General features: G+C 54.4%; 1 protein-coding gene across 5 annotated transcripts in view; it reads left to right on the plus strand.

The window, feature by feature from the left end:
* The window catches only part of CELSR1 (cadherin EGF LAG seven-pass G-type receptor 1), a 182,386-nt gene that overhangs the window by 111,054 nt on the left and 51,298 nt on the right, over positions 1 to 20,034 (plus strand). For all 5 annotated transcript variants that reach the window (XM_035281089.3, XM_054242314.2, XM_078343462.1 and 2 more), the window contains exons 6-9: positions 12,526 to 12,683; positions 13,971 to 14,134; positions 14,660 to 14,785; positions 15,177 to 15,343. In XM_035281089.3, coding sequence (XP_035136980.3) covers positions 12,526 to 12,683; positions 13,971 to 14,134; positions 14,660 to 14,785; positions 15,177 to 15,343 — 615 coding nt within the window. The remainder of the gene's footprint in view (positions 1 to 12,525; positions 12,684 to 13,970; positions 14,135 to 14,659; positions 14,786 to 15,176; positions 15,344 to 20,034) is intronic.

The following is a 20,034-nucleotide window of genomic DNA, read 5'->3' on the forward strand; positions in this document are numbered from 1 at the left end:
ATCCAGACCATCCTGGTCAACATGGTGAAACCCCGTCTCTACTAAAGATACAAAAAATTAGCTGGGCATGGTGGCGCGTGCCTGTAATCCGAGCTACTCAGGAGGCTGAGGCAGGAGAATTGCCTGAACCCAGGAGGCGGAGGTTGCGGTGAGCCAAGATCGCGCCATTGCACTCCAGCCTGGGTAACAAGAGCGAAACTCCGTCTCAAAAAAAACAAACAAAAAAAAAAACCCAAGACTGCCCTTACCCCTTGTGTCATGTGAGGGTGTGGCAAGAAGGTGCTGGTCTAGGAACCAGGTGGTGGACCCTTACCAGGTGTCGAATCTGTCCGTACTTGTTTTTGGACTGACATCCTCCAGACTGTGAGAAACAGATGTGTGTTGTTTACAAGCCACGCAGCCTCTGGTATTTCGTTACAGCAGCCATAGTGGAGTTAGAGTTCGTTTTTGTTTTTGTTTTTTTTCCTTTTCTGTATTTGTAACTCCTTGTCAGTTACAAACCTTGTTCTCTTCCTCCTCAGTATGGTTAGTGATTTTTCTCAGCCTTCCATTATTTAAAGAACCTGTCAACCCCACCAGGCCACAGCTTCACTCAGCCCCCTTCCTGGCTTCCCCTCCGTGGCCACCCCCTTCCCAGCTGCCCCTTCCTCAGACTTGCTGCTGTGTTTCACTCAGCCCTGACTGTACCAGCTGACTCCAGCAGTTGGAGACAGGTCTGCATAGAGACTTGACCGAAATACTTCATTATTCAGAAAAGAAGGGAGGAAAGGAAGAAGAAAGGTTTTTAAAACACATTTAAAGGGAACAAAAATTGGAGATATCCAAAGCTGTAGGATGCAGCTAAAGCAGTGCTGACGGGGAAATTCATAGCACTGAATACTTACATTAGAAAAGGGGGAAGTCTCAAGTCAATAATCTAAGCTTCTACCTCAAGAACCCAGAATAAGAAGAACAAAATAAACCCAAAGCCAGCAGAAAGAAGGAAATAATAAAGATAAGAGCAGCAGTCAGTGAAATTGAAAACAACAAAACAATAGAGAAAATCAGTGCATCCGAGAGCTGATTCTTTAAGAAGATTAACAAAATCATTTCAAAGAGGGACAAAAAAATTCTAGCATGACTGATGAGGGAAAAAAAAGAGAAGACAAATTACCCATATCAAGAATAAAATAGGCTCTGTAGACATTAAAAGGGGTAATAAGGGAATAATAAAAACAACTCCACGTGTGTACATTTAAAACCCAGATGCATGGACCAACTCCTCAGAAAACTCAAACTACCACAGCTCACCCAAGATGAAATGGCTGTGTATCTGTTGAAGAAATGGAATTTGTAATTTAGCATTTCCAAAGAGGAAATCTCCAGGCCCAGATGGTTTCACAAGAGAATTCTAACAAATATTTAAAGAATTATACCAATTCTGGCACTATCCCTTCCAGAAAATAGACAGCACTTCCCAGTTCAGTTCGTGAAATGTTACCCTCATTCCAATACCAGATGAAGACGGTCTAAACAGAATCGCAGAGCACATGAATACACATGCGACTCACGTTCATGCAGAAACCTGCACACAAGTGGAACAGCAGCTTTTCATAATGTCCCCAAATGGGAAACAGCCCAGGTGGCCATCGCTGGGTGGATGGTTAAACTGGTGTGTCCATACCATGGAACAGGGAATACTCCTACGCAGTAAAGAGGAGTGAACTATTGATGCACCAAGCAACCTCCGGCTCTGCTGAGTGGGACAAGGCAGCCCCCAAAGGGACTGTACTCTGTGATTCCATTTGTGTGACATTCTGGTTTTTTTTTTTTTTTTTTTGAGCCGGAGTTTCGCTCTTGTTGCCCAGACTGGAGTGCAATGGTGCGATCTCGGCTCACTGCAACCTCCGCCTCCTGGGTTTAGGCAATTCTCCTGCCTCAGCCTCCTGAGTAGCTGGGATTACAGGCACGCGCCACCATGCCCAGCTAATTTTTTGTATTTTTAGTAGAGACGGGGTTTCACCATGTTGACCAGGATGGTCTCGATCTCTTGACCTTGTGATCCACCCGCCTCAGCCTCCCAAAGTGCTGGGATTACAGGCTTGAGCCACCGCGCCTGGCCCATTCTGTTTTTTTTTTTTTTTTTTTATAAACCGAATATCACCTTACATCCCAGGCTGGAGCGCAATGGCAAGATCTCAGCTCACTGCAACCTCCACCTACCAGGTTCAAGTGATTCTCTCGCCTCAGCCTCCCAAGTAGCTGGGATTACAGGTGTGCACCACCACAGCCAGCTAATTTTGTATTTTTAGTAGAGATGGAGTTTTGCGATGTTGGTCAGGCTGGTCTCGAACTCTTGACCTCAAGTGATCCACCCACTTTGGCTTCCCAAGTGTTGGGATTACAGGTGTGAGCTACTGTGTCTGGCTTGTATGACATTCTTTATACAACAAAATGATAACAATGGAAAACAGTGGTGGTTGCCTGGGGTTGGGCTGGGAGCAGGAGGGAAGTGGGCGTGGCTGTGACAGGCAGGGTCCTTGCATCACGGAATGTTCTGTCTCCAACCGGACTGTCAGTGTCGGTACCTGGGTTTAATACTATACTCTCTTTTGCAGAGTGTTTCCCTGGATGGAAACTGTAAGGCGTACATGGGATCCCTCTGTATTGTTTTTTACAATTGCTGTGCATCTGAAATTGTCTCAAAATAGAAAGTTTCATCAAAGTGACTTAAGCTTGGCAGGGTGGCTCACACCTGTGATCCCAGCACTTTGGGAGGCTGAGGTGGGAGGACTGCTTGAGCCCAGGAGTTCAAGATCAGCATGGCAACCTAGGGAGAGGCGGGCAGAGGATGCCCAGCTGCTGGTTTGTGATGTGGCAGAAAGAGATAAGTGGTTTAGTTTCCGTTCCCAAACACGGACCGGGTCGGATGGTAGAAAGTCACCTGCTATGGAAACGTGGCGATTCCCAGGGGCATGCATGGGCCCCGCCCTGGGTCTTTGTGTTCCAGAGCTCTGTTATGGAAAGTTGCTCTGGGGCTAGGGCAGCCCTCAGCTTCACGCCCTGTCGTGCTTGCTTCCTGTCTGGCATCGTGGCCACTCTTCTCCAGCGGCCTCTGTCTCACCCCCATCCTTCCCAGCCCACCCGCCCCCTCACTACTGGGGCTCTGAGATGCACCGCGGCTGCCTTCCTCCCCTCTCTGGGCTCGCAGCCTTTCCTGCCTGTGCCCCCCAGCACCTCGGTAGGGAGGGCAGCGGTGGCCGACGGGCATTGGCTGATGTCCTGTCTTGTGCCAGGCTTGCATGTATCCCCCACGTGATCCTCATGTCAGCTCCCAGAGGAGGGGATACTGTTGCTGTTTCACAGATGAGGAAACTGAGGCACAGAGTAAACTATGGGCGGGCGAGGGTTTGGTGGCGCCATGGACCCAGCATCTCCCACCCACTCGTGTATCTGCTGCTCTCAGAGGTGCCATCTCACAGCTGTCGCCTGTTTGTTTTCTGTGACCATTACTGTCGTCCACCTTCTCCATCTTTTCCAGACACTTCCGTGCTGTCTCCCCTAATTCAGCGTTCTCCCCATCTTCACCTTATCACATGGATTCTGACCATGTCATCCCTCGGCAGCCTGCAGACCAGGGGAGGCTGGTCAGAAAGGTCATCAGTGGGAGAGGAGGTGGGGGACTGACCACAGGAGGCAGGACGTCCTGGGGGCCCAGATCGAGGACAGAGAGGGGACTATCAGGTCTTAACAGGAGCAGGCCATGGCTTTGTATGATCATAGTGTGCATAGTTGAGTATATTGTGGAAGCGTGCATGAGCACGTAAGTATGGGTGAGCATGTGTGCACACATGTATGCACAGGAGTGGGTGAGTGCGCATGTGAGTGGGTGTGCACCTGGGCGAGTGGGCACATACACGTGTGTAGGTGAGTGTGCACGTGCGTGTGGGGGTATGTGCACGTGTGTATAAGTACATGAGTGAATGTGGGTGAGCACACATTTGAGTGCAGGTGAACATGCACATGTGGGTAAATGCATGTGTGAGTGCATAAGTGGGTGTGCATAGTCACGTGCAAGTGCGTGCACAAGCGGGCGAGTGCATATATGCACGTGTGGGTGTGCATGGGCGTGTGTGCACGTGTGTGGGTAAATGCACATGTGAGTGAATACACGTGAATGTGTGGGTGGCTGCACCTGTGAGTGTGAATGGATGAGTGTGCACAGGTGAGGGTGAGGGCACATTTTGGGTTGAGCGTGCCTGTGGGTTTGAGTGTGCACGATTGTGGGTGAGTCTACACGAGGGAGTGTGTGTGCTCGTGCATGTGCAGTAAGTGCACAGGTGAGTGGATAAGTGCACATGTGAATGTGAGTGAATGCACATTTGAGTGGGAGTGCGTGTGTGGGTGTGAATGTGGGTGAGTATGCCCGCGTGAGCATGAATGTGCGTGTGCGTGGGTGAGGGCACATTTGAGTGGTGAGTGTGCACATGTGGGTCTGAGCACGCACATGAGCGTGGGTGAGTGCACACATGAGTGTGAGTGGATGAATGCACATTTCTGGTAAGCGTTTTCTCTCTGCTCAGAAGAGTCATTTTTGAGGGGTGAACGGTAGCCTGCTTGCCGTCCTTCCTGAAGCTTTGTGTTGTTTTTCCTGGGGCACTCAAGCGACCATGGTGTGGGGGCTGAGCTCAGAGGTCCCACCGCAGGCACCCCATTTCCGTGCCCATACGGAGGAGGCCCCAGGAGGCTGCAGCTGAGCAGTTCGTGCCCCTCCCTGTCTCCCCAGTCGGGATTTCTCCAGTTGGGAGCAGCAGCAGGATTTGGATGTCTCCCACCCATAGAGGAACATGAATGAGCTGCTTGTGGGGTGCTTGAGGGCCCCTCCGCAGTTTTTGGTCTATAAAACCCCCAGGAGAAGGAACATGCTGCTTTCCAGGAAGGCGCTGTATCTCACTGCATTTTGGCCCTTCCTTTGTCTTTGGCAAGAAAACCCCCCTTTGAGCAAATCTGTGTAATTCCCAGACTCCCAGAACACCTCAGGGAACAGCCAGGCTGCGGCGGGGGCAAGGGGGGACCTGGTCCTGATGGCTGGGCCCCAGAGGGGTGGGGCTGAGATGCTCCTGGCTTCTTCCTATGGAACTGGGGGCTTTGGTCAAGGGTCTGGCTCAGTGGGGGCTGGCACAGTGCTCTGTTGGATCATTTCCAGAACGAAATTAACTACCGCGGGGATCATGGAACCGTGTAGGAGGAGCTTACCTCTGTCCAGCGCTGCGCCCAGGGGATGCCTGCCTCTGGACCCACGGTTCTTGCATTTCCAAAAGTACTCTACGTCCAGCGGGAAAGCACAGAGCGCCTCGGCTTTGTCTTTGGCCAGAATTGTCCAGGAAACTGGGGTTAGACCCCCTTGCCTGAGAAATAGAAGGCTTTGGTGTGATTATTTTTTAGAATCTCCAGGTGACCAGTTGGTTCTGACCTTGGTTGAAAACTTTTATGATGCTCCCACCATAAGCCTAGTAGCTCTCCCCATGACTTTCTTGGATAGTTGAATACATGGAGGAAACGGCGGGCCCGGGACTGAACTCCGAGCTGCAGGTGGCTTTGTGTCTCAGCTCCTGGAGGAGAGCCTGAGGGTTCAGGGAGATGCTAATTGCCTGAGCTGCTTCATTGCTTTTGTCTTTCAAGATGTCAGAGTCAACTTGATTACTTTACTATGTATTTATGTATTTATCTATTTGAGGCGGAGTGTCGCTCTGTCACCCAGGCTGAGGTGCAGTTACACAGTCTTGGCTCACGGCAGCCTCCCCCTCCTGGGTTCAAGTGGTTCTCCACCTCGACCACCCCGGTTGCTGGGGTTACTCCTACCACCATGCCTGGCTGATTCTTTTTGCACTTTTTTAGTAGAGATGGGGGTTTCACCATGTTGGCCGGGCTAGTGTAAACTCCTGACCGCAAGTGATCTGCCCACCTTGGCCTCCCAAAGTGCTGGGACTACAGGCGTGAGCCGCCGTGTGCAGCCTCTCGGTGATGTTGTTTTAACATAGGGAAGTACTAAAACGGCAAAGCCAGAGAGAACAGCCACTTGCACGTTATTTTGCTTTTCTTCTCTTTTCGAGAAATAAAAACAGCAGGCATGGCTGCAAGCAGTTCACACTTTATTCATTTTGTCCCATGAGGAAGGTGCTGTTTTACCCCCCACTGTACAGCAAGTCCTGGAATGCAGGGAAGTCATGTGACTTTCCCCAGTCGGGGCGGGATGTGAACCCTTGGCTTTAAGGGTGCTCATCAGAGGTGGTGGACACTGCTGTCCGGGGAGCCCCTGCCGGCCTCGGGCCCGCCCAGCTGGACCCTGAGTTGGTAATGAAGACGACGGTAGCATCAGCCGTGCCAGCTCAGATGCTGCACAGTTTCAGCTCCGTTCTTTCATTTTGTTCCCAAACTGCCCTAGAGATCGCAGCTCTGCACTTACCCACTTTGTAGAAGAGTGTGCCGAGGCTTTTCATAGAGTATGTTGTCTGCCTCAAGTCCCTGGCAGCTGAGGGATTCAGGAGCACCTGCCCCCCTCAGCCAGAGCTGGGCAGAGGAACTTGAAATCCCCCTACAACCTGGGACAGCACAGAGCTGCCCGTCCTACCTTGTGGCCCAGTGGCTCATTCTGGCTCCCAGGCAGCAGCCTGCTGCTCACAGCCCTTTGCGGGAGGCTGCACCCTCAAGCCAGGTCATCAGAGGCAGCTGGCAGCCCCTGTTTAGAGGGTGGCTACCGGGCTAGAGCGCCATCCTGTTACCTGCCTAGAGGTGTGGGGGTCCCCCAGAAGTAGCAGCTCGGTCTGAGGTTTGTGTTCTGACAAAGTCCTGATGGAGGCTCCTGGGAGTCCGGCTTGGATTCTGGAAGGATGCGTGCATCTGCCTGAATCTGCTCCTTGCAGCCCTGCCCACCACTTTCCCAGGCAGCTTCAGAGAACTGCGACAGCTCCCTCCAAGGGGGGGCTGGTCATCTTCCTGCCAGAACTGGCACAGGGTCTTGCCCACATTTCCTGAGGCAATTGTTGGCTGGTCAGGTCTGAACCTCGTCATCTTGAGAAATGACAGCATGGAACGTTTGCCGCTGCCCTTCGACTCTGCACAGACATTCCTGAGGTCTGGCCATCTGTGAATTCTTTGAATGTTGGTTAATCATTTCTGACACAGCTCATGAATTCATTCATTTCCTAGGCATGCCCCTCCCACCCCCGCACTGCCTCCCCCGCCACCTCCCCTGGCATTGAAATCATCCCCCCACAGCCTCCTGCAGGATCGTCTGCAGCAGGTTAAAAGGCTGGAGAAATGTGAGCACTTTGTAAGGACCGAACGCTTCTGTGCACACACAAAAACTCCCTGTACCACGTAGAGCAGCTGAGTGGAAGCCAAGAGGGAGGGCCCGAATGAGGGAAGAAAATACCTTGAAGAACAATAAAGGGTGCTGGACCCGGGGATGACTCCTGGAGCAGGAATCCGGATCTGCACAGCTTGGCGCCTCTGGGCTGCTCCTTGCCATGCTCAGTGCCACCGTAGGTTTTTTCTCAGGTGGCAGTGGAGTGAGCATGCGGTCTTTCCTTGCTAGCTCTGTTTCCACCAGCCATCGGGAGCCTGTGCCAGCCAGGGCTGCCCACTGAGGGGTGCAGAGGCACCGTGGGCACACCCTGCTGTATTTGTCTCCAGTCGCTGTGTGTGGCACCTGCCCAGCTCTGCCTGAGCGACCAGGCCTGGCTACTGAGCTTTACGTCCTGGAAGCAAGGCCTGGGAATTGAGGCCTTTTCTCCAAGGGGTGTTGGTGCAGGGGTTAAGGGGGTGTCCTGTGGGCCTGGCTGGCTGCCGTGCAGGACCCAGTTGAGCCCTGGGAGGGCAGGTGCCAGGGCGCTGGTGCCTCCACCATGGTGGCCTTTGCCCAGCCTGTGCCCGGAAACTTCCAACACAAGAATTGAGGAAAACTCAGATACAACCATTTGGCTCCCTTCATTCCCACGCTTTTTCTCTTGTATAAATACGTGGCGAAGTTTAAAAATTCCTTTTGAAATGTGAGGGGCACTTCATCATGCCTTATCCCGTCCCGACCTGTCCCATTCATCGTTGGCTCTGACCCAGCCAAGCCACCACGTGCTTTTCTGGTCAGAAACCTCCACGCCAGTGTTCTGCAGCAGCTGCTAGAGTGGCTTTCTCTCTGCGCAACTCAGAGGGAGGTGGACACACCGCTCCAGAGTCTGTCCTTTGCTTCCTCCTCGTGCTCTGCGCCGGCCTTTCAGCAGAGATGGGCTTCGTCTTCCTTTGACAGAAATGGACGACAGCCCAGAGCACACACGCCTGCTGTTGTCTTCACTCATCCCCATTCAAGCCATCGGGGACACTGTCCGTGCGTCTCCCGACCCCTCATAGAGAGTGAGTCCCCCTCTGACTGTATTTTATCACTCATAGCTGCGCGGCAGGAAGGCCAGATAATGCGTTTTCTCTTCATGTTAGAGGGAAAAATTAGAAGGATCTTCCCAAAAGTTACTAGGTAGAGCGTGGCAGGTGGCTGGGGAGGGGAGGATGCCCACCCAGGAATCGTGTGTGTGTGTGTGTGTGTGTGTGTGTGTGTGTGTGCATGCGTGTGTGTCATTGAGGTGAGGGTCACATAACATTCAGTTTTAAAGTGGCATTTAGCACACTCACGGTGCTGTCCACGCCACCTCTACTGAAATCTAAAATGCTCTTATGCCGTCAGTTGACCAACAGTAACTTTTTCTTTTTTCTTTTTTTTTTTTGAGATGGTGTCTCTCTCTGTTGCCCTGTAATCCCAGCACTTTGGGAGGCTGAAGTGGGCAGATCACTTGAGGTCAGGAGTTTGAGACCAGCCTGGCTAATATGGTGAAACCCCATCTCTACTAAAAATGCAAAAATCAGCTGGGCTTGATAGTAGGCAACTGTGGTCCCAGCTACTTGGGAGGCTGAGGCAGGAGATTTGCCTGAACCCAGGAGGCGGAGGTTGCAGTGAGCCAGCCACTGCACTCCAACCTGGGTGACAGCAAGACTCCATCCCAAAAAAAAGCATTTTCATCACCCCGAAAGGAAACCCCATGCCGTTAGCAGTCACTCCCCATCCTCCCCAGCCCCTGGCAGCACCTGTGTGCTCTGTGTTTAGATTTGCGTGTCCTGGACATTTTGTAGGAATGGAGTCACACGGAGCGTGGCCTTTTGTGGCTTCTTTCACTGAGCATGGTGTGTTCATGTTTCGTTCCTTTCGGTGGCTGGGATTCCGGTGCAGGGATGGGCCACAGTTTGCCCAGTCATCCACTGATGGATACTTAGGTGGTTTCCACCTTTCGTGATTGTAAATAGTAACGCCATCAACACTTGTGAACTGGTTTTTGAGTTCCTCTTTTCAGTTCTTTTGAGTATATGCCTGGGGTGGTGGTGCTGGGTCAGGTAGTTCCACATTGCTTTGGGGAATCCCGTTTTTACATCTCAAGTCACCCACAGCACCTCGTTTTTCATGTACCCCCCTGCTCCCCAGCACTTGCCTCGACCGCAGAGTAGACGTCAGCATGCATGTGAAGCCCAGACTCACCGAGAGGCGGGCATTTTACACCAGGGCCCCACTCAGCACCTATTCTAGGGCGACATGAGAGGGATGGGCCATCCGGATGTTGGATTGCTCCTCTGAGCCGCAGGGACCTCAGACGCCACAGGTCCTCTGCTCCTCTTCGCAGCCCTTCTGCTGGTTCTTGCAGCTCTCCGCCTGAGAACATTCGGCTCTTTGGCCAAAAGTGCTGTTATTTTGACCCGACGGCCGCTGGTGGGTCTCTCTGGAGTCAGAACCCAGCAGCACGTGGTGGGCGCTGCCTGTCAGAGACCAGTGCCTGCTGCTCTGACTCACGAAGGCCAGACTGAAGTCAGGTGTCCTAGCAGTGGGCGTCTCGCAGGGGTCACTGCCGCTCTCCTGTTTCTGCTCGAATCCGTGGCTCTGAGCCTTGATTCCCAGCAGCAGTTCACAACTGCAGTTTTGTAAACAGCGGCTTAGTTTCATGAAAGCCTTCCCAGTGTAAATGCTACTTATGCCCTTCCTCCAGAAGTCTCACACCCAGCCCCAAAAACGTAAATTATAAGTTGTAAAGATGTGGAGCTCACACAGCGAGGGGAGGCTCTTCTTTCCCTGGGATCGCACCTAACACTCAAGCGCCCGTAATGGGCACCTCCAGCGTTTTCCAAAGTGGGCGGTGTTACAGAGCAAAGAAGAGATTTTTTTTTTTTTTTTTTTTTGAGATGGAGTTTCACTCTTGTTACCCAGGCTGGAGTGCAATGGCACGATCTTGGCTCATCACAACCTCCGCCTCCTGGGTTCAAGCAATTCTCCCACCTCAGCCTCCTGAGTATCTGGGATTACAGGCACGCACCACCATGCCCAGCTAAGTTTTTGTATTTTTAGTAGAGATGGGGTTTCACCTTGTTGACCAGGATGGTCTCGATCTCTTGACCTCATGATCCACCTTCCTCAGCCTCCCAAAGTGCTGGGATTACAGGCTTGAGCCACCGCGCCCGGCCAAGGAGATGATTTTTAATACGCTTGCCTACCTGCTGCGTAACCAAAAGTGAAATCTTTAAGGAGACAGCTTATCAGACATTGTGATTTTATCAGCTGGTGTCAAAGAAAAATGGTGATCCAGGCATGATAGAAGCCTCCCTTGGATTTACCGAGAAGGGTATGTGGGAAACCCACGTGTCTGTTGATACCACCCTCAAAGTCCCTGTACCACAGAGAGGACGTGTGTTCTGATAGTAAATCCTTGTCTTGCACAGAAAGAAATCGAGGTACGGTGATGAGTCTCATCCACATTAAATGATTGGATAAGGGGGAGTAGAAGCCTCAGCTGGGGTGGCCACGCACAGCTGTGGGGGCTGTGCACTGCACAACTGCAGGCAGGGGGTGCTGCCTGTGTGGCCAAGGTCCCCTGAAGTCGTGCACCTTGGCCCTCTGGCTGAGCTACTGTTTCCATTCCATGTCCTGCCTTTCAGCCCAGTTTTCCTGATCAGATAGATACTTTGTTCCTATTAAAAACTGAAGATTTATTTTTGATTAGCCTATGTGGTTACTACTTTCCTATTAAAAGGCATTGAGGATGTTTTAACTAAATGCTATGTTTTTACAACAACTTGTTTCCAAGTTATTAGAAGCGTGAGATTGTATCACGCTATAAACTCAAACTGACCCCAGAACTATCAGGAGGAGTCATGGAACCCATCTTTATAGGGGTGGTGGGAGGGGCCCTGCTGGGACTGGAGGAAAAGGCTCTCTCTGGGGTGGAGGGGAGGCTCTGGTGCACAGTGTGTGCCGATGGTGGGCATGGTGGCACTTCCCTGGAGTTCTTCTGGCTCATAGTCACGGCCACCCACGGGAGGTCTTGCTATCCAGGTTGTGCAGATGAAGGGCATTGTGTCACCTGTCCCAGTGGGAGCTGGCTCCAACTGTGTTTCTGGAACTTTGAGACCCACGTGCTTACGTTCTGTGGCCAGCATGAGTCGTGCAGGGCTGGCACTGCTTTTCCTGCTGGAAGGGCCTCTGAGGCTGGCTGGGTGGATAATCTCCAGGTCCTGGGAGGAACTGACCAGGAGGCGAGACCCATGAGGGCTGCCTGGATAAATCGGGCTCATCCCTGGATGGCAAACCACAGTCTCTTCGAGAAGGGAGAGGCTTCACCAGAGGTCACTGACTCCAGAAGATCTCTTGTACCCAGCCCTAGGAACAGGCTCCTGGCCCAGAGAGAGAGCTCCACAGCTCAGAGGGGAGATGTGGGGTCGCCTGCAGGCTGGGCTGCAGTCTCCTGGTATCTGTACTCTAGGAGCACAGGGTAGGGGAGCAGGCGCCTGAGCAGGTGCTGTGGTCAGGAGGACACCCCCAGAAGAGCAGAAGCAGGTCTCCACAGGAGGGGCCCCAGGGCTTGGGTGTTAGCTGCTGTCTTCATTTCCCGGGGCCACCGTCACAAAGTACCACGGACAGAGTGGCTCAGACAACAGACACTATTCTTTCCCAGTCGGGCGCTTTGAAGTCGGAAGTCACGGCATGCGCAGGGCTGTGCCCCTCTGAAGGCTCAAGGTAAGGGCCCTTCCTGCCTTTTCCTAGCTGTTGGTGGCCCAGGTGGCCCTTGGCTTGCAGACAGCCACTCCAGCAGCTGCCTCCGTGGTCACGCGGCTTCTTCCTGCGTGCCTTTGCGTCTCTGCATCTGTCCTCTCAGGAGGAGGCCAGTGATCTGGGATCAGGGCCCTTCTACTCCAGGGTGTCTGCAGCTTAATTCCGTCGGCACCAGCTCTTTATCCAAACGAGGCATGTTCTGAGGTTTTTGGGAGGCCGAACTTGAGGAGGCACCGGGCAGTCCAGCACGGCTAGTTTGGGGAACTAATGTGAGGCCAGGGCTCTTTGACCCTTGTCCACATGCTGCCCGCCCCGTGCCGTGTCCTCCCCGCCCCGTGAGTGACAGGTGCACCTGCCGAGGGCACTAGCAGAGAAAACGCTGACGCCTTCTGTGCTTTCTCTTCTGACAGCCCAACATCGGCCACCTGGGCCTGCCCCACGGGCCATCTGGGGAGAAGATGGCCGTGGTGACGGTGGATGACTGTGACACAACCATGGCTGTACGCTTTGGAAGTGACATCGGGAACTACAGCTGTGCCGCCCAGGGCACTCAGACCGGCTCCAAGAAGTGAGCATCCTGGGAGGGGAGGCCCTGGAGGTCTGCACCCCCAAACATGTCCACCTTGTGGCCTTCCCTGGTCAGGGCCCCGTGCAGGCACTCTGGGTGCAGTCCCCTGGTGACCTCCGTCCCAGCTGGAGTCAGACTTCCTCTCCATGGTTGGGGCACCTTCCCTCGACATGTTAGAACCTTCTAGACTAAGTCCCCTGAGTATCTGTCAGGAGTGGCCATGCCGACCCCAGGGTTGTGATGGCCGGCTTATAGACCCATGGATGGTCTCTTGCCCTGTCTCCACAGATTACTGGCTTTGTCCCTGCAAAGTCCTGAAACTCCAGGACTCTGTTAAGTGAAGTGCTGTGTCACCCAGCTCATCCCAGAGGCTTATTTTTTGTTTGTTTTTTTTCCGGAGATGGGGTCTTGCTCTGTTGCCCAGGCTGGAGTGCGGTGGCACGATCCCAGCTCACTGAAGCCTTGACCTCCTGGGCTCAAGCCGTCCTCCTCCCCACAGCCTCCTGAGTAGCTGGGACCACAGGCACACACCACCATACCCAGCAAAATTTTTAAATTTTTTGTAGAGACAAAGTCTCCCTATGTTGCCCAGGCTGGCCTCCAGTTCCTGGGCTCAAGGAATTCTCTGGCCTCAGCCTCCTGAAGTGCTGGGATTATAGGCACAAGCCACTAAATAACCACAGAATAGCCTTTTTGAAGATCACATAGAGAGCCTTGACACATCCTGAGCACCTGATAGGGCCCTGGGGGCAGTCCCTTGCTGTTTCATCTGATCCTGCCCACCTGGGTTGGAGAGGGGGATGGTGCCCTTTTGCTGAGAAGTGAAGCCTGCCCTGGAGAGGCCACAACCCTCGCCCGAGGTCACACTGCTGCCTGGGGTTTCACCAGGGCTCTCATTTTCTTCTGGCCTCCCTTCAAGTCCATTCCTGTTCTTGGAAGGTCTCAGAGGCCAAAGTAGAGTCCTTGACCTTGACCTGTGGTCCCATGCTCACATCCTGTCTGGGTGTGGACCAGCCTGGGTGGGCGGGACTTGGTGGTCACTGGTGAGCATGAAACACCCAGATCGTCAGGACCGAATGCAAGTGCGAGGAAACAGGCACAGAGGCCTGCGGAGCCAGTGGCGGCGCCAGACGCCGGAGCCCCCTCTCACTCCAGCCTCTGCCCGCCTGCCTGCTTGGTTTCTGAAGTAGTTCTGGTGGCAGAGGCAACTGCAGAGCCCAGCCCGCCATGGCCGCCCCTCGCCGCCCCTGCGCCCAGACATCACAGAGCACGGCTTTACCTCCCCAGGTCCCTGGATCTGACCGGCCCTCTGCTCCTGGGGGGTGTCCCCAACCTGCCAGAAGACTTCCCGGTGCACAACCGGCAGTTCGTGGGCTGCATGCGGAACCTGTCGGTCGACGGCAAAAACGTGGACATGGCTGGATTCATCGCCAACAATGGCACCAGAGAAGGTACGGGCGGCCACCGGGGGCGTTGGGGCTGCTGCAGTGGCATCTGGCTGGACGTCGAAGCCACACAGAAGACACCGCTTGCAGCTGCCCGGGGAGGCGTCTTGTTCTTAGGAGTGTGTGTGCCCAGCTGTGGGCAGCTCCTGGGAGTGGATCTGGGAGTCCAGGTTCACCAGATGTGCAGCCCTGCAGTCTCTGCAGTTTGGGGTCTCTGCAGTTTGGAGTTGCTGTGACGCCGCTGGCCCAGCCAGCTAACCCGAGGCACCCATGGTCCTAGGGTCTTGCATGTGTCACCAGGTGACTGGGCTGGGTGCTGTGATGGCCTGAAGCCCTAGCGTCTCCAAATGTGGGCAGTGTGTTCAGCACCTTCTCAGTTCCCTCGTTCCTGCCACTGTCAGAGGCGTTTAGACCTTGCCTGCCTACTGTCCAGCCCCATTTCCATTCCATCCCGGTTTCCCACACCACGCCTGGCACAAGGGACCCCGGTGGTTCCTCCGAGTCAGGCTCCACCACACGCTCTGTTGCCAGGCTGTGCTGCCCGGAGGAACTTCTGCGACGGGAGGCGCTGTCAGAACGGGGGCACCTGTGTCAACAGGTGGAACATGTACCTGTGTGAGTGTCCGCTCCAATTCGGCGGGAAGAACTGTGAGCAAGGTGAGTGCCTGGCATTCTCCATCCCCCACTCCGGCCGCCGTGGCCTGGGAGGCGTCACTCCTTGTGCCCGGGACCACCGTGAGGGGGCTTCACATCCGGGGCCGGCAGCCTCTGGCAGCATTGCCGCGTTTACTGCAGACTTATACTGCCCTCGCCAAGAGACTGTCCTCCGCAGAACCCCCGCTCCTGCCCCTGGGAAGGAGGCTCACGTCCCAGGGTGGGCTTCTGTGGAGCCCCAGTGGCTGACTGTGACAGCAGGATGCGCCATAGAGGGGAGGCTCAGACCAGCCCTGGTGTTAAGTGAAAAAGGCCCGTCCCCACCCCTGCAGCCAAGAGTGTGTGGCCCAAGTGATTTCCGGCCACACCTGAGGTCCTGGGCCTGTGTCCGCAGCCATGCCCCACCCCCAGCTCTTCAGTGGTGAGAGCGTCGTGTCCTGGAGCGACCTGAATGTCATCATCTCCGTGCCCTGGTACCTGGGGCTCATGTTCCGGACCCGGAAGGAGGACAGCGTTCTGATGGAAGCCACCAGCGGCGGGTCCACCAGCTTTCGTCTCCAGGTGACTGGGGCTTTGTGCCACCAGGGCACCTGCTAGGTGGGAGCCCAAGGGAGGGACCCAGGCGCTGGTCTTCCTGGTGCACACTCAGGCCCCTGCTACTCACCCTTCCTCCTGCGCCTACCCCTCTTTGGCTTCTCAGAAGAGGATGAGGGGGAGCAGGAGCCCTTTCTTTCCTCTGGGACATGGAGATGGAGTGAGACAGCATGGGGCCGGGCCGACCCCGGGGCCCAGCACAGCTCAGCCGAGGTGCATCTTAGACGGCAGCTCTGGTCTCCCTCTAGTCTGAGGGTTTGGCTGGAGCGTGGGCATTGCAGAGCTGAGGCGGGTGCTGAGCCTTCGGGCAGAAACAGCGGGCCTCACCAGTGAACACTGTGGCTAGCTGCAGGCTGGACATGGTGGCTCACACCTGTAATCCCAGCACTTTGGGAGGCTGAGGTGAGTGGATCGCCTGAGGTCAGGAGTTCCAGCATGGAGAAACCCCATCTCTACTAAAAATACAAAAAAATTAGCTGGGCGTGGTGGCTCACGCCTGTCATCCCAGTTACCCAGGAGGCTGAGGCAGGAGAAGCGATTGAACTAGGGAAGTGGCGGCTGCAGCGAGCTGAGAACGTGCCATTGCAGTCCAGCCTGGGCAGCAAGACCGAGACCGTCTCAAAAAAGAAAGAAAAAAATGCTGGGGCCAGGTGCGGGTTGCAGCAATGTGCGGTCAGCTGTCTCCGGGAGCGTGGCTCTGCCCAGAGGTGCCTGAAGCCGCGCTGTGCGGCCGCCTGCATGTTTTCTCCATCTTGTTGGTCTCTCTCATTTATTTGAAACAAAAGTTCATTTGTTGGGTAAACGCCGCGAACAACTTGCAGAAGGTGATTCGAATGCGCGCTCTCCTCGTTTCTTGCGGTACACGCGGTTTCTGCGCACACCTTCCAGGCTCCACAGACACTTGGTTTGAGAAAGAGTCATGAGCCCTGTCTTCTCTCATCAGGCTGCCCTTCTGCCACACCCCCTGGAGACTGCCGTATGAGGCAGCCACGGGGACCTTCCCGGGAGGCCACCCGGCCCTTGGCTTGCCCTCTGGCCCCGCTGCCTGTGAATCTCCAGGTCATTCCCGTCTGTAGTGGTGGTGGGGCACAGACGTTCTCCTGTAAACCCTGGTGCTGTGACCCTTTCTGATCAGGGTCTAGCTCTGAAAACTCACTGGGCAGTTTTCCCTCCTAAAAAGCTCCCTTTATCCTTTATGTCTCTCCTTAAACCAAATTCACCTCCCTTGGCACGGGAGTGGCCTGTGGAGCCATGCCGCAGCAGCGTGCTCCGTCTTGATTTGACAGATTCCCAGATTCCATAATGGGGTGATTCCTTCCTTCCTCGTAGGCTTTTTTTGTTTTTTGAGATGGAGTTTTGCTCTTGTTGCCCAGGCTGGAGTGCAGTGGCACAACCTCAGCTCACTGCAACCACCGCCGCCTCGGTTCAAGCGATTCTCCTGTCTCAGCCTCCAGAGTAGCTGGGATTACACGTGCTTGCCACCACACCCAGCTGATTATTTGTATTTTTAGTAGAGACAGGGTTTTGCCATGTTGGCCAAACCCCTGATCTCAGGTGATTGACCTGCCTCAGCCTCCCAAAGTGCTGGGATTACAGGCGTAACTCCTAGGCTTCTTTCCAAGTCTGTATACATGTGTGCATGCACCCACATCTTCGTGCAAGTGTGTGTACCTGTCGGTGTGTGTACACGTGTCTCTACATGTGTGCACATTTGTACATGTCTGTGTGCATGTGGCTGTATATGCATGTGGCTGTGTATGCATGCAGTTGTGTCTATGCATGTGGCTATATATGTATGCATGTGGCTGTGTACATAGGCACGTGGCTGTATATGTATGCATTTGGCTGTGTATGTATACATGCGGCTGTGTCGGTATGCATGCGGCTGTGTCTGTATGCATGTGGCTGTTGCTGTATCTATACACATGGCTGTGTATGTATGCACGTGGCTGTGTCTGTATGCACGTGGCTGTATATGCATGCACGTGGCTGTGTCTGTATGCATGTGTATGTGGCTGTGTCTGTATGGATGCATATGTGGCTGTGTCTGTATGCATGCGGCTGTATATGCATGCACGTGGCTGTGTGTGTATGCACGTGGCTGTGTGTATGCACGTGGCTGTGTGTATGCACGTGGCTGTGTGTATGCACGTGGCTGTGTATGCATGCACGTGGCTGTGTCTGTATGCACGCGGCTGTGTCTGTATGCATGTGTATGTGGCTGTGGCTGTATGCATATGTATGTGGCTGTGTCTGTATGCATATGTATGTGGCTGTGTCTGTATGCACGCGGCTGTATATGTATGCACGTGGCTGTGTCTATGCATGTGTATGTGGCTGTGTCTGTATGCACGTGGCTGTGTCTATGCACGCGGCTGTGTCTGTATGCATGTGTATGTGGCTGTGTCTGCATGCACGTGGCTGTGTCTGTATGCACGTGGCTGTGTCTGTATGCACACGGCTCTGTATGCACGCGGCTGTGTCTATGCACGCGGCTGTGTCTATGCATGCGGCTGTATATGTGTGCTCGTGGCGTGTGTGTGCACGTGGCTGTGTATGCATGCACGTGGCTGTGTCTATGCACGTGGCTGTGTGTGTATGCATGCACGCGGCTGTGTCTATGCACGCGGCTGTATCTGTATGCACGTGGCTGTTTATGTGTGCTCATGGCGTGTGTGTGCGCACGTGGCTGTCTATGTATGCACGTGGCTGTTATGCATGCACGTGGCTGTGTCTATGCATGTGGCTGTGTCTGTATGCATGCACGAGGCTGTGTCTGTATGCGTGCATGCGGCTGTGTCTGTATGCACGCGGCTGTGTCTGTATGCACGCGGCTGTGTCTATGCACGTGGCTGTATCTGTATGCACGTGGCTGTATCTGTATGCACGTGGCTGTATATGTGTGCTCATGGCGTGTGTGTGCGCACGTGGCTGTGTATGTATGCACGTGGCTGTGTATGTATGCACGTGGCTGTTATGCATGCACGTGGCTGTGTCTGTGCATGTGGCTGTGTCTGTGCATGTGGCTGTGTCTGTATGCATGCACGCGGCTGTGTATGCATGCACGCGGCTGTGTATGCATGCACGCGGCTGTGTCTATGCACGCGGCTGTATCTGTATGCACGTGGCTGTATATGTGTGCTCATGGCGTGTGTGTGCGCACGTGGCTGTGTATGTATGCACGTGGCTGTTATGCATGCACGTGGCTGTTATGCATGCACGTGGCTGTGTCTGTATGCATGCACGCGGCTGTGTCTGTATGCATGCACGCGGCTGTGTATGCATGCACGCGGCTGTGTCTGTATGCACGCGGCTGTGTCTGTATGCACGCGGCTGTGTCTGTATGCACGCGGCTGTGTCTGTATGCACGCGGCTGTGTATGTATGCACGTGGCTGTGTATGCATGCACGTGGCTGTGTCTATGCACGTGGCTGTGTCTATGCACGTGGCTGTGTCTGCATGCACAGTGGCTGTGTCTGTATGCATGTGTATGTGTGTGATGAGACCTGGGTGCACATGGTCTCAGAGCAGCACTGACTTCCTTTTGGCTATTCATTATCTCCAACCAGAGCGTGCCTGGGACCCCGTCCCGCCCTCCCTCCAGCACACAGAGATGCTGCCCTTAGGTCACTCCTCTCGTGCCTTGGGCAGGCCACACGGGAACACTCACCCTGTCCTCCCAGAATGACCTTCCTGCAAGCTCCCGTGGTTGGGAAGTCCCTCCCAGAGCTGGGTCTGGGCCAGCGGCGTGTCCTCTGCTGTCATCTATGTGCCGTGCAGAACCACACCCTGTAGCATTTGCTCCCTTGGGCTCTGGGCTTTATGCTACCCAGCGTGTCCTGAATGCCATCCGCCATCAGGAGAGGCTGGGCCGGACTCAGAGATGGTCAGAGGCAAGATGGATTTTACGGAGTGCCTGCTCCAAACTCTCATTCCACACTGGAAACTGAGGCGTACAGGCTCTTCTCTCTGGGCCCCATGGTTCATTCACTGCCAGGTTTCTGGGGCGGCCACAGGCCCCTCTCTGTCACTTCTATGGACAGCCCGTCTAGAAACAGTTCTGTGTAGCCAGATTTGACATGAGGGTTGGCAGGAGGACAGAGGGGTGGCCAGCACACACCCTCCCTGCTGTGGTGCCTGGTTGGAGCGTGGCCGGGACAGGACTGAGAGTGCTCCCAGCGGCTGGTAAAGGTCAGTCCCTCAGCAGTCAGTGACAGCTCAGGAGACAGTTTGGGGCTGGGGCAGGGCTCAGGCCTCCACAGGGAGCCTCCTGCTCCTACCCGGTCACAGCTCGGGAACATTTACTGACACAGACCGCTGGGATTGCCTGGAAAGTGTGATGTGCCCCGGGGATGATGACAGCTGGCCTGTAGGCCCTTGTTAAGCTTGTAATTTCGTATGTCTCCCAGGAGCCCCAGAAGCTCGCTCCAGCCCAAAACTTGGCAAGCGCGTTACTGCCTGGGGATGGTATTTGCTGTGTGGTGGTTTCACTGTCAGAACAGATTAAATTGGCTGTCTGGATGCAGGTGACGAATTGGAGCTTGCACGTTGTCATTTGTCTGTGGGGTCTCTGTAGGAAAAAAGTGCACTTTCAGTAGGAACAGTGCTGGAAGCCACCCACTCCTGTGATGTTTACGTAATTACATCATGGAGAGCTC

Source organism: Callithrix jacchus, chromosome 1, assembly GCF_049354715.1.
Source record: "Callithrix jacchus isolate 240 chromosome 1, calJac240_pri, whole genome shotgun sequence".
Classification (NCBI taxonomy): Eukaryota; Metazoa; Chordata; class Mammalia; order Primates; family Cebidae; genus Callithrix; species Callithrix jacchus.